This window comes from Solanum lycopersicum, chromosome 3 (assembly GCF_036512215.1).
Source record: "Solanum lycopersicum chromosome 3, SLM_r2.1".
Taxonomy (NCBI): domain Eukaryota; kingdom Viridiplantae; phylum Streptophyta; class Magnoliopsida; order Solanales; family Solanaceae; genus Solanum; species Solanum lycopersicum.
Window position 1 is genome coordinate 26,598,258 of NC_090802.1, and position 14,028 is coordinate 26,612,285.

Genomic DNA, 14,028 nt, shown 5'->3' on the forward strand with positions numbered 1-14,028 from the left:
ATTAAAGAAATATTAATGTTGCACTACGGTTTGCGATTAATCTCATGCAATCTTTTTCCTTTTGCTATACAAGCTCATTTTTTGTACTTATAATTAAAGTTTATTTTATTAATTTCTCATAATATTAACTCAATGAAAGGTCCTGAAATTGGAGTATCACAATTAGTAGTGAGACAAAATAAGACACTTCAATTAGACACGGTGTATATATAAAAAAACACTTAAATCATATTATTTATTAAGATTTTAATTTTTAGGAAATAATACTCATTAGTACGGCATGTACTTTGCGCGCTTATTAAAAAACTAGTAATGTAGAGAGAACAATAACATTTAAGTATAGCTCCTTCAGATTCTTACTATGCTAATTGATTGCTCTACATAAAGCTCGGTAGGATCAAAGAGGTATGTCTTAACTCTTTAGATTCTAACTCATGATAATTGTTTGAGCTACATATAGGATCGAGAGGGGTCTGACATAACTTTTCCCTAATTAAAATTTTTGAAGATTAATTGAGTATGGGTGTGAAATTTGATTTTTTAAATTAACATGAGAAAAAAAGAAGAAGAGAAAAACCAAAAAAGTGGTAATTTTGTGAAAGCTGTGGTAGCTTTGGACGATGAAGAGGTTATATGTAATCAAGGAATCTGGTTTATTTGTGATGAAACTTATGCCTGTGAAGTTGTGAAGATGTAATTTTGTCATCCCTACCGTGATTTCAGACCCAAGTTCCAAAACCCTAGTGCTCGATCATCTAATTTGATCCTAGGTTTATTTATTTATTTATTCAATTTGAATTTGATATAGATGAGTCAACCATCAGTGGTGCTAGCAACGGCTAGCTATGATCACACTATAAAATTTTGGGAGGCTAAGAGTGCCCGCTGCTATCGAACTATTCAATACCCGGAATCAGTGAGTTCCCTTAAATTCCATTTCTCTATATTCAATTTTTCATTCTATGCTTATCTTTTATTTTTTCTTGTGTGTTGCGGGTAGTTTGTGTGTCAAGAGTGTTGCTGCTATGGCACATATGCACAGATATAGAGGTTGATGTAATGTGTTTGTCTTTTCTTTTGGGAATACTTGCTTCATTTTATTAATTGTGGTCATTGCTACCCTAGTCTAACCATGTTTATATCATTTTTGGAGGTGGATGCCCCTGTATTTTATTCAGATGTCTAGAAATGAAATTAAGATGAATGAACTTTAACAAAGTGTTTCAGCCAAAATGGATTCTCATATATATGTGACTAATGTCATTACGGGATAAATTTGATGCCAAGACTGCGAATTCGGAAATGGGCTCAAGCTTCACTTTTTAGTAGTGTTATTCTGTGCATTACATTGAGTGTTTGATCTTTCTTTCACCAACTAGTTGAGATGCAATTTATTAGTCCAAACAGACCATATTGGCAGGTAAGGTATGATAGACATCCAAAACATATGGAGACTTGTTTGCATTTTAAATCAACTTATTTTTGTTGGAATGGTTATCTAATATGTCTGCCTTTACCTTCTTGACCTGTATACAGCAAGTTAATCGTCTTGAAATTACTCCGGATAAACGCTTCTTGGCTGCTGCTGGAAATCCTCACATTCGATTATTTGACATCAACTCGAACAGTCCTCAGCCAGTAGGTCTTCAGATTTTCCTTATTTATTCATTTCTTTTATCAGTTTTGATTCTATTTTGTTACATGGTGTTTTCCTCTGTTGTGGCTTTGACATATGAGTTTGTGTTCATTTTGGTTCCCCAAGTTAAAGAAGATGTTTTTGATACCTTTTGGCAGCTGAGGAGCTTTGATTCACACACTAATAATGTGATGGCAGTAGGATTTCAGTGCGATGGTAACTGGATGTATTCTGGATCTGAAGATGGCACTGTAAAGATTTGGGATTTGAGGTATTGTAGATATCAAAGTGGACGTGTTACTCTCTTTCCAACTTCTCATTTTTCCTTTAAGTCAACTGTATCTTTGAATCTTTTGAACGAATAGAGCACCAGGTTGTCAGAGGGAATATGAAAGTCGGGCAGCTGTGAACACTGTAGTTTTGCACCCTAATCAGGTTTTATACTTTGATCTTTAAATTGTGTGAAGGTTCTTTTAGTCACTTCTATCCTGTTTTTTTTTCTGCAAATTTTATGGCTTTGTTCAATTTCTTCATTGAATGATAATCCATATGAAATCTATGAGTTTAGCTGCATAAGGAAATATTTGAATGAGCTATTCAGACTGGGCTCTATCACAAAAGATGGAACTATGCTAAAGAAGTAGAGATAGGATTGGCATAAATAGGGATGCTATTTGACAGTTTTGCTGCTACTTCATCTTTATGTACCACATATTCCGATAAGTCAGTATAGGACGGGTCTCTCAGTTATGCTTCTGTTGATCTATTTAAAAATATTAAAAAAAATCTATTTCAAAAAATTATGCTTCTGTTGATTATTTGGCAAATTTCAAGTAGTTTAATCGTTTAGGTAAGTCTAATTAAGAATATACTATGTAGTTCTTAGAAACTTTATCAAAAATCAATCAACTACATCTCAATCTAAACATAGTTGGGTCTGCTATATGGGTAATGACTTTCTAATCCTCTCTACAGGTCCATTTCAATCCAAAAGTAATCAATTTATCATTTATGAAAAATTAGAGTTCTCTAGAACTAACTGCCTTCGAAATTTACCCTTTTCCATATACTGACGTACAAGTTTCTACAACAACGACAAGTATTTTGAGCCTATTTGGCCAAGCTTCTAAAAACTGCTTAATTTGCAAAGCAGTTTTTTCAGAATAATTTTTTTTGATGACCGTTGTGTCCAAGCAGCTTTCGCACACCTTGACTAATTCTACGGGATATGCACCTCCCACTAACATGTATCAACTATGTGCAACAAGGCTACGATAGATTGGAAGAATCACCTATCTTTTTTGTCTTTGCTGAGTTTTGAACCTGAAACCTCTGGATTGCTTTATTGACCACTAGGTCACACCCTTGGGTGCTGTCAAAACAACTTTTCAAAAAGTACTTTTCGAGAGAAGCATTCTTGTGTTTGGCCAATTCATTTAAAAGCGCCCCTTTTAGGATTTAGTAAGCTAATTGTGTTTGACCAATCTTTTCATAAATTATTAGTGTTAAATATGGAAAAAGGCAAGTGTCAAGGTTCATTTTACATTCTGATTTAGTGCTGTTTCTTATCCTTAAAACATCTTCTATTCCTTTCAAGCTGAAACAGCCACCTAATGCAAATATGAACAGTTCCAACTCTGTCCAAGCAAGCACAGCAGACCCATTGCACTCCAAAGATGTTTTAAAACAGTGTCCATAATCTGCCAGGACCATAAGGTCTCTTAGCAATAATTATAATTTTTTTTAACTTGACAAGGCATACATTCAAATTGGTTATCTGTTACCCTTGACATGTGGGTTGATTTATACTCTTTTCAATTTCTGAATGTCTCATTGCATGACTCAGATTGTGACTATTATTTATTATAATGCATGGTTTCAATTGCTTATTAGTAAGAAGCTTTTGGATGCTACTTGTATTTAATTCAATTGATTGTGTGATTTTGAGCTTATTCCTGTCCAGTCCACCCAACTCTCCTAGTTAGGTGCTGGGCAATTTAGAGCACTCCAAGAGTTGTCGGGATTTCAAGTGTTTTAGGTGTATAATTGTTGAAAAGGTTATTGGTGTTGTTTGTAGGATGAGAACAGGGGAGCGACTGACGCAAATGAGATATAGATGGAACTTTGGAAGAACTCTGGCTGAGCAGGTTCGGGTTGAAGACAACAAAATGCCCAAAGAATGGAGGTGGAACATAATGATTTCGTAGTACAAGAACAAGAGTGACATTCAAAGATGCAACAACTATAGGGGATCAAGTTTCCTATGAATGTTTGGGAGAGGGGTGGAGATGAAGGTGAGGAGGAGTGTTTCTATTTCTAAAAATTTAGTTTGATTTATGCCAAAGTGATCAGCTACGAAAGCTATTTATCTTATGAGCGACTGGTGGAGCATTTCAAGGAGTGGAAGAGGGACTTGCATATGGTGTTCATTGACCTAGAAAAGGCGGAGAACAAAGTCCAAAAAGAGGTTCTATGGAGATGCTTGTAGACTGGAGGTGTATCAGTGAGATTTATTAGGTCGATTAAAGACTTCCTAGTTTTGATAGGGTTGCCCTAGGGATCAACTCTTAGTTCACTTCTATTTGCATTAGTGATGGATTAAATGATGCACCATATTCACAATGAAGTGCCATGGTGTATGTTATTTACAACTGAAGTAGTAGTGATAGATGAGACTCCCGACATAGTAAACACTAGGTTGGAGGTTTCGTTTGGAGACGGACTCTGGAGTCCAAAGGGTTCGGGTTGAACAAGACCAAAGATGAATACTTAAAGTGCAAGTTTAGTGTTGTAATGTCGAAGGTTGGTGTGGAAGTGAGTCTTGATTCATAAGTCATCACCTAAAGAGAATGTTTTGAAGTATCTTAGTCCATTATCCAAGCAAACGAGGAGATCAATGATGATGACACACACCATATTAGTGTAGGCTCGCCTCCGGAGTCCCCTCTGTTATAAAAATGTACAGCCAAAGCTTAAATGTATATCGAACAAAAAGATTGCTAGGCTGTCTATGTTGTATAGGGTGGAGTGTTAGTTAGTGAAGGACTCTTATGTTCAAAAATGGGAGTAGCAGAAACGAGGATGTTGTGGTAGATATGCAGGCTCATTAGGAGAGACAAGATAAATAATGAAGATATTTGAAACAAGGTGAGGGTGGCTCTTGTGCTAGACAAGATGAGGGAAGCTAGAATAAGATGGTTCAGGAATGTGAAGATGAGAGATGTAGATGACTTAATGAGTAGGTGAGAGAGGTTGTCTGTGGTGATTTCCGACAGAGGTAGGTTGAAGAAACATTGGGCAGAGGTGATTAGTTAGGACATGACACATTTTCCAACTTAATGAGGATATAACCTTAGATAAGAAGTTATGAAGGTCGTAGATTAGGGTGGCAGGTTATTAGGTAGTTGAGTGTCTTCTCTTTCTCTAGCCTTATATGTCGACTGCGCAGGTCACTCTATGGTGTAAAACAGCCTCCTCAAGCCTGGTTTTAAGTTCAACATAATAATTTAGGAGTTTTGTACGACTTGTATTGAAGCTGATTGTTCTGTGATCTATCAGTATTTTGCACCACATTTATATATTTAGTTGGTGGTTTAGGTTGACAATATCTATAATCACCGGCAACGATCAAGTTGGTATCACTGATCTTAAAATGAAACATCTCTTTTAGCATTTTTATACCAAGACCTTGGCAAACTGAAGTATTTTCTAGTCATTGAGACTTCTCCGTCCAGATTAGGTATTGTTATTTCTCAACGCAAGTATGCCTTCGACATTCACGAGGAAACATGAATGAGGGGATGAAGACCCATTGACACTCCTATGGATTCGAATGCAACTCCTGCCAGGACAAGGGAGCAATTCATTAAACTCACGATGTATAGGCGATTGGTTGGAAAGTTGAATTATCTCATGGTAATTAGAACTAACATCTCTGTTGTAAGTCAACTTATGACTTCCCTTCGTGATAGTCGTTGGGATGCAATTGTTGATATTCTACGGTATATAAAGTCAGCTCCTGGTAAAGGACTTCATTTCGAGGACCGTGGCCATGAGATCATTGGATATTTTGATGTTGGTTGGGCAGGATAACCCTTTGATAGACGTTCTACATTATGATATTGTGTTCAAGTCGGAGCTAATTTGGTGTTTTGCAATAGTAAGAGACAGTGTGGTTGCTCGATCTAGTGCAGAAGCAAGTTTGGGTTAAACAATTACTAAGAGAACTAAAATTTGGCGAAATTTATCTGATGGAACTTGTGTGTGATAATTAAGCGACACTTCATATCGCATCAAATTTAGTATTTCATGGGACTAGTACATTGAGATTGACTCTTACTTTAGTAGTGAAAGATACTTTTAGGAGATATTATTACAAAATTTGTGTAATTTCTTGATTTTTTTTGGCATTCTTTATTTCAGCAGACCTAATTCTTAGAAATCTTGGTACAAAAGAATATTTTCTTTCTCGATTTCAACATTTCCAATTTATGTGTGTGTGCCTCACCAAACCACACCTTTGATTGATCCATCCTCTCCTGTCAATTGATGGGCTTGAGCTTTTCTGTTTGTTGTGTTTCATGAATCTCATTTTTCTATATGTTTTGCAGACTGAGTTGATATCTGGAGACCAAAATGGCAATATCCGTGTGTGGGATTTGAGAGCAAATTCATGTAGCTGTGAGTTGGTATGTAGTTTAGTTTTCATTAGTTCGTATATCTTGTGGTCTTTTGGATTATGGTCACTAGGAACTGAAATGATGGTTGGAGGAGTCATTCATGAGTGAATTTCAGGGTAATTCTGAGAGCTACACCATCAGCATTTGAAAGATATGAATTCTTTTTAATGATTCAATTATTTCAAATAAATGATGAGCTAGTTGAACATAAACTGATCATGCCTCATATCTGTTGGTGTTGATTATCAATCTCTTTCAAAAGGTAATGCTTTTCCTTTTTATAGTGTGATATATAGAGCACAATAAAGGGTATTTAGTGGTCACTACCTCGTGGTGTGTGGATGTTTAGTTTGCAGCACACAAATTGGTATTTATCAGTATATTGGAAAACTTAGGTACCGGAGGTGGATACAGCTGTTCGTTCTTTGACTGTCATGTGGGATGGAAGCTTAATTGTTGCTGCAAACAATCGTGGAACATGTTATGTTTGGCGTTTACTACGTGGCACTGAGGTAACTAGTGGTCCAATTCTACAATTCAAAACTGTAGCATTATTACTTATCGAAGAAAAAACTGCACCTGATCTTTTCCGTGAGCCCTAAATTCCTTCACTAATTGTGGGAGGTGGGATGAGAGGAATAAAAAAAATCACGAAATTGACACTAGTTTATTTTAGTTTTTTTCTAGTTTCTGTTCTGTTAAATATAGTAAATGTGAAACCTTTGACTGAGTTGTCTTTTCAATTTTCCTGTAAGTCTGTAACTATCTTTCCTCCTTTGAACTGGATCGTTCAGTCTGATTGGACTCAAACAATCTTCGTTCTTTCTCATGTGCCAACATCCTCATGAATACGAATTGTTTCTGCAAGCACTTTGTTACTGCTGTGACTGAATATTACTAAAATTGACTTTACATAAATTTGCAGACAATGACCAACTTTGAGCCTCTGCATAAGTTACAGGCTCATGATGGTTATATCCTCAAATGTCTTCTTTCCCCTGAACTATGCGAACCTAACAGGTAACAGTTTTTCATGACTCCTCGTGTTTTGCGTCAAGTTCTAGTCTCTTATCTGTTATTTACTTGTTCCTGTGAATACTATTTTGCTACCTAATGTGCTTGAGACACTCTATTTTAATACGCTTTAACATTTCTTAGTTTTTTTTTTAAAAAAAACTGTAATTTATAGGTATCTGGCGACTGCATCTTCTGATCATACAGTCAAGATTTGGAATGTGGATGGCTTTACCTTGGAGAAAACTCTGATAGGTATCAATATCATGTGATTTCCAGTTATCATTTTACTCGTCTTTCTCCCTTTTGCTGACAGCTTCTTTCTAATTCTTCAGCATGTGTAATATTCATTAAAATTTGGTATATTTTCTAGGACACGAACGCTGGGTTTGGGACTGTGTGTTCTCTGTAGATGGTGCTTTTCTCATCACAGGTACATACTGAAATTGTTGTGAACTGTTAGAATATTTCTTTACTTCCTCCTAGCTATAGTTCATGACCAAGCCATTTTGGTTCATTGAGAGTACTTATTGTGTCATTTGAATTGTAGTTTGTGTTTTAACCCCCTTGGATAGAAAATAGGTGTTGAAGAGCTGAACTGTTCATTAACATTTCCCAAATGAAGGAACATAACTGAGGTTTTCATTAAAGGGAGTGAAATGCTATGGAGCTGGTCAGGGACTTTTTTGTTCCTTCTGTTGCCGGGTAATTGCATGGTAGACTAGGGGCTGATTCAAAGTTTGAAGCCTGAAAACAATAAATGTGGTATAGGATGGTAAAGTGATTCCAATGCAGTATTTATTTGGGAACCGATTTGGGTTGGATTTTATATCTGACAGCTGAAGTTGGAGAATCTGATGATTTAGAACTTTTAGATCTGTTGTTTATGCCCAAAGACCTTTTCAGATTAGACACCAATGTTTCTGTGCATTTCAATGTTGCCAAAAGAATTTCTAAGTCAAAAACCTGCTTTAGTGCTTTTAGATCTCATTTCTTTTTTTAATGATTAAGACATGTGAATTCGAATACACATTTGAATATCAAGATCTACATTACGTTTTAGATGTCTGAATCTGAATACACATCTCAATATTCAGATGTTCTGAATACTAATTAAGACTTTTTTTGTCCCACAACTGAATATATAAAACTTATCTTTCTTAAAACATTATGGTGGTTAACTTGGTTGTGATGATGGTCACGATGGTGGTTGTGGGTACCGACTGGGGATAAGGTTAGCTAATGATGGTGTTGTGGTTAGTAGTTAAAGGTGATGGGGGCTGATAATAATAGTTGATGGTGGCAGTTGATTTTAGTGATTGACAACGATGGTGGGTGGGGCGCTGAGTGGCAGTAGTTGGTAATGGTAGGAGGCAATAGTAGTTGGTAATGGTAGGCTATGAAGGTCGCTATGGATGGATGAAATTGGTGAATTGTTTTTTCCATAGAAATCTTTTAATAGACATGTCAATTGTTAGAACTTTGTTATAGATGATAATCATTAGATCTATTTAGACTCATTAAGTGGTTGTGGAAAACAAATGCAAATAGGGATCGTTTGGTAGTTGGATAAAGAAACAAGTTATTCATGTATTAATTTTGTGTATAACATGTACGACGTTGATAGGTAGATATGAAATAACTTATTCATGTATAAAATTAATAACACGTTTGGTTGACAATTTAGAAACCCACAGAATTAATAGATGTATAATTCATGAGGGAATCTATGTATTATCTTATGCAGGATAGAAGGTGGAATACTATTATATATATAACTAATACATGAGTGACTAATACATGCATAAAAAAGTAGACAAATTCATTAATAACTAATATATACATTATGAATACATGCATAACTCTAACCAGCTATCAAATAACCCTTGGTTGCTTCAGATTGGAATTCAGATTGAAACCTAATGTTAGAACAAATTTAGTAAATAAGATTTGAATGATTAAAGATTATGACCTTCATCAAGTGCAAACCAATAAAGTCTTAGGGTCTGTTTGGAAAGCCACATGGTCATTGAAATTGGTCTAATTACTAGGGTAATTACTAGCCTAATAATTACAGTGACCTGTAATTACACATGTCCTGTTTGGATGTCACAATGTATTACACATGTTATGTTTAGATGCACAATAGCAATCAAAATATTATATTAATTTTTTTTTAAAAATTAATTATTTAAAATTTATACTAGACAAATAAGAAACTGTATAAATGATACTAAATTAAGGGCCCGTTTGGATGGGCTTAATGAAAGCAGCTTTAAAAAAGTACTTTTCAAAGTGCTGAAACTTATTTTTAAAATAAGCAGTTATGCGTTTAGATAAAAGTGCTGAAGTTAAAAAAAAAGTTGTTGATGTGTTTGGCAAATAAGTGCTGATAAATAGTTTTTTAAATCAAAATGTCTGAAATACCCTTAAAAGCTGTTAACATAATAAAAGTTAATTAATTTATATTTTACAGCCATAAATAATTATATTTTGCTATCATTCACATATTTCATTCTCATCACAAATTATTTATAAGAGGAATATAAACTTATTATAGATTTTAAAGATATATAATTTGAATAGATTAAAGAACGAATTAAGATTTTATTTTAGTTTCATCCATAGGTAATAATAATTGTCTATCATGCACATAATTTTTTATTATCACAAATTATTTATAAGAGGAATATAAATTTTTATTTAAGTTATATGTGCAACTTATTTTACATTTTAATAATATATAATTTGAATAGATCACTTGAAAGATTTATGATTTATTTTATTTTCATTCATTAGTAATAGTAATTGTCTATCATCCACACTTGAAAAGGGAAAAATAGAAGAAAGAGATGCTAGGATTATGTGGGTAATTTGGAGATTGTATAAAAATATTAAGGGCAAAAAGGTAAAAATGTGGTCAACTTAAAACAACTTATAAGCTGGAAAAAAAAAACATCCCTACCCCAGCTTTTAACTTTTAGCTTAAAATAAGTTTTTTTTAACTTAAAATAAGCTGTTTTGAGTATTGTCAAACAGCTAAATAAGTCAAAAACCAGCTTTTAAGTCAGTTTGACCAGCTTTTAAGCTGAGCCAAACAGGCTCTAAATATTTAAAATATATATTATTTTTTGAAAATATATTAATTAATAAAAATATGTTTTTAACTAATATTATGAAAAGATTTGATTTATATTTTTTTAAATTAGTATAGTTCAATTGAATTGATCACAAAAACCAAAAGTATAAAGTCTCTACTAACATTTTGTAATGTATGTTTGATAAAACGATTAATAGATAAATAAAATATCATAAATTATTAAAATGTTTGGCAAAAAGATAACCTATCAGGTCTAATTAGAAAATGACTTGTAATGCAAATTTAATATTACTGAATATAATAAATTCAAAACAAAAAATTTAACATAATACTCTTATTGCAAATTTCAACGTATCATTCATAAATATGATTTATTTTTATTTTTTTTAAAAAAACATAAATCTATAACCTTAATTAATAATAAATTCTATTTTAATTTAAAAATTAGTATACTGATAGAATTATGCTAATGAGAATATAAGCATGTCATAAAAATATAGATGGTACGAAAAAATTGCATAGAATCACATGAAATGAGGTTGAGAACAAGAAAAAAATAAAATATGATAAAATAAAATACAAATAATCTTTTAGAAAATTTTAGAATAATAAAAATAAAAAAAAGAACTTGAAATAATCGAAGTAAAAAAAATAAAGAATTGAAATTAAAAAGTAATCAACCGGTAATTACACCATGTAATTACCAGTTGTGATGCATAGTGTAATTACCCCCCGTCAATTACACCAATTACCTGTTGACCAAGTAATTACCCGTCCAACCAAACAGGACACACAATATAATTACACCAAATTCAATTACCAGGCTGTCCTTCCAAATAGGCACTTAGGATTTTTCTGCCCATTTGAGCTTCAAATTTTAGTAGTTGGTTTTTGATGTATTAGACTTTTCATTTTTTCTCTAACATGAAGCAAAACACTCCTCTTGCAGCATCTTCTGATACAACAACAAGATTGTGGTCCACATCTACAGGCAAAGATATCAAAGTGTACCAGGGGCATCATAAAGCAACAGTATGTTGTGCTCTACATGACGGACCTGAACCATCTAGCTGAACTTGGATCATGCATTGTTCATCTTACTTTCAGACGAATTGTTCAATGAACATTATAGATGGCCCCCTAGGGCACTAGTTTAGTGGTAAAACCTGCAGTGCAGATGTGTTGGGCTGATGCAGTGCATGCATTCGAGCCTTGTTGGCATACAAAAGCTTGGTATTTAAGTGGACAATGGTAGATGAACAGACTGATTATCCTCTGAAATTGTGTCGGCTGGGCCTCAAGGATTTCCTGGTTATCAAAAATATTTTAAATGTAATTTGGATGATTAATGTGGTGTAGTACATGATGTTCAGTTTATCCTGTTTTATGTGCATGTGTACAGAAGTGACATTCTACCATTAGTTTACTTCCATTGTTTCATGGCATCCGTTGAAATTGTATGCTTATGTATATCCTGATCTATTTGGTTAAAAAGTTTCTAGCATTGAACAAAATCGTGATGCAGCACTGAGTTTTTTGGTATGAGCTTTTAGCATAAATAATTCATGTTACCTGATTTCGAGGTTTTAAACTTGTTCTTTATGTGGTTTAACCTTCTAATAGCTGAAGTTTGATTAGCTAATTCAAATTGGCACGTAGAAGACCCACTGAGTGGATAAGCCTCCTGGTCTCGGTCGGTCTCCATTTTTATGTTCATCACATGAGCGGAGGGTTTTACCTGTGTATACCTATAGGATAGTGGTCGCGAGTTTTCGTTGTCGTAAAAAAAGGTTTTTAAGGGATGTTGTTCATTCTACTACACCTTTCGGTTGATAAGATCCACCAAATACAAAATCATGGTGAATTTTTAGCAACATAACCCCAATTTTTTAAAACCTTTTTTCAAACATTTCCTTATTCAAAAGGCTTCCAAAAAGATACAAAATATGGCGCAAGTTTATTTGATGCAGATAACTGTTACTCTTTAACACCCGCATCTCATCCTCACTATATTGATGGTAAGAGTGTACATTGATCGAGTTAGTTCGAGTTTTTCAAAGTAAAATTTTTAGGAATTCCTTACTGCAAGGAGCAGATTATATCCCTACTCTTTTTATTTTACAAAGATCCCTCCAAATCAGTGTCATCTGGATACATTGCAAACAAGCCGGGTACGATGCATAAATTGATTTTTGTTACGCTTAAAAAGGAAGAGAAACATAAAATTAAATAACAAAATTATAAATCACGGATCACATTCTTGGCGATGGGAATCAATCTACGGCGATGCATAATAGGTTATTTCTTCTCCCTATCTTGCAAAATTCATTCAATTTGTTTCAAAATCGAACTGATACAACATAAATGTTATGTCGATCTTGCTGTGACATTCAGAAATCTGGGAATGTGAAGTGAGGTATGAACGATACATAAGTGAGAAATAGTCATTGGCCAAAATATTGTTCTTGTGAATCTCAAACCATCCAATACACTTGAATGGAGATCGATAAGTTGAGGAAGATATGAAAATTCGATACATCATAGAAGGTAATTTATCTCTAATGATTATTAGGAATGACATGGTAATAAAATTGCACATGGAGGTAAAGAAGCACGAGCATTGATTTGCAATGTATCTACTATGCATTGATACAACAAACAAAAAGATCGACGAGATACATTGTTTAGATGTATCATCTCATGCCATCGTATGTGTCAAAGGTTCATAAATGGATGCACAATCAATTGTTGTAGTTGAATAAAATACTAATGATTTGTGTTATATACAAGATTCAGAAGTAATAAATTACCTAACTGATATAAAATGTACGGAAGTGAAGGCGGAGATACATCATGAATATTTGAGTTTTGCTGAAATATTGTGGAATTGATTTTTTGAGATGAGTAGATTTTTCATGATACATTGCTATATATGTATCTCATTTAAATTTAGACATATTGTATTCAAGTAATTATTGTCATAAGTTGTTTGGTTTGAGATCGATACATTATTGTGTGGTAGGTTTTATGTATAAAATACATATAGTATATAGACTTAAGTTATCTGCAACTCCTTAAATTTGTCTGTATAATTCGTTTAAAATCTGAACTAAGGCTCATCCTTATTAAACACCTATTCCCCTTAAAATTTATACCTACTTGACATTTTTTTGACAATCAACAAAAGATATGAGATGTGTGTACTACACTTGTTGTCACATGACAGTGACATGACAAATTCATGAATTGAATGATGACATGTGGAACTTAAGTCCAAAAAGTTGATTAAAACATGAAATTCTAAATATAACCATTTTTAAATATTTATGTATCTAAAAAAATTAAATAAAAAGAATTTTCCAAAACACCCACCCACTAACTGATAACGCTCAACTACACTTCATCTAATTCTAAGTGTAGGCGGTTGCAATAGAGTGTAAAACCAACGAAGAGTTAGGCCCACAGTGAGTGATATGGTAGAAAATTCAATTACGAAGCAATAGGTGTGTTCTAGTCATCTGTCCAAGTCAATATTATCGAAACAATTGAAGTAAATTGCAGGAGTTGACAATTAGTGTCAAATGAAGGGATTAAAGTGA

The 14,028-nt window shown here is 33.6% G+C and overlaps 1 protein-coding gene across 1 annotated transcript; it reads left to right on the top strand.

Annotated features, from left to right (window-relative positions):
* The first annotated feature begins 237 nt into the window (after positions 1–237).
* LOC101258340 (target of rapamycin complex subunit LST8-1) lies at positions 238–11,943 on the top strand. The gene is made up of 11 exons (XM_004234746.5): positions 238–405; positions 809–916; positions 1,537–1,638; positions 1,795–1,907; positions 2,002–2,071; positions 6,247–6,324; positions 6,711–6,827; positions 7,241–7,335; positions 7,505–7,584; positions 7,703–7,762; positions 11,379–11,943. The coding sequence occupies exons 2-11, from the start codon at positions 809–811 to the stop codon at positions 11,501–11,503; spliced, it is 948 nt and encodes a 315-aa protein (XP_004234794.1). The 5' UTR covers positions 238–405; the 3' UTR covers positions 11,504–11,943.
* Positions 11,944–14,028: the final 2,085 nt, after the last annotated feature.

Bases quoted from the DNA above. Each gene is read 5' to 3' on its own strand.
- LOC101258340 (XM_004234746.5), top strand. From the start codon at position 809: ATGAGTCAACCATCAGTGGTGCTAGCAACGGCTAGCTATGATCACACT. The intron at 6,325-6,710 runs GTATGTAGTTTA...TGGAAAACTTAG, and splicing joins ATTCATGTAGCTGTGAGTTG to GTACCGGAGGTGGATACAGC. The intron at 7,585-7,702 runs GTATCAATATCA...TATATTTTCTAG, and splicing joins CTTGGAGAAAACTCTGATAG to GACACGAACGCTGGGTTTGG.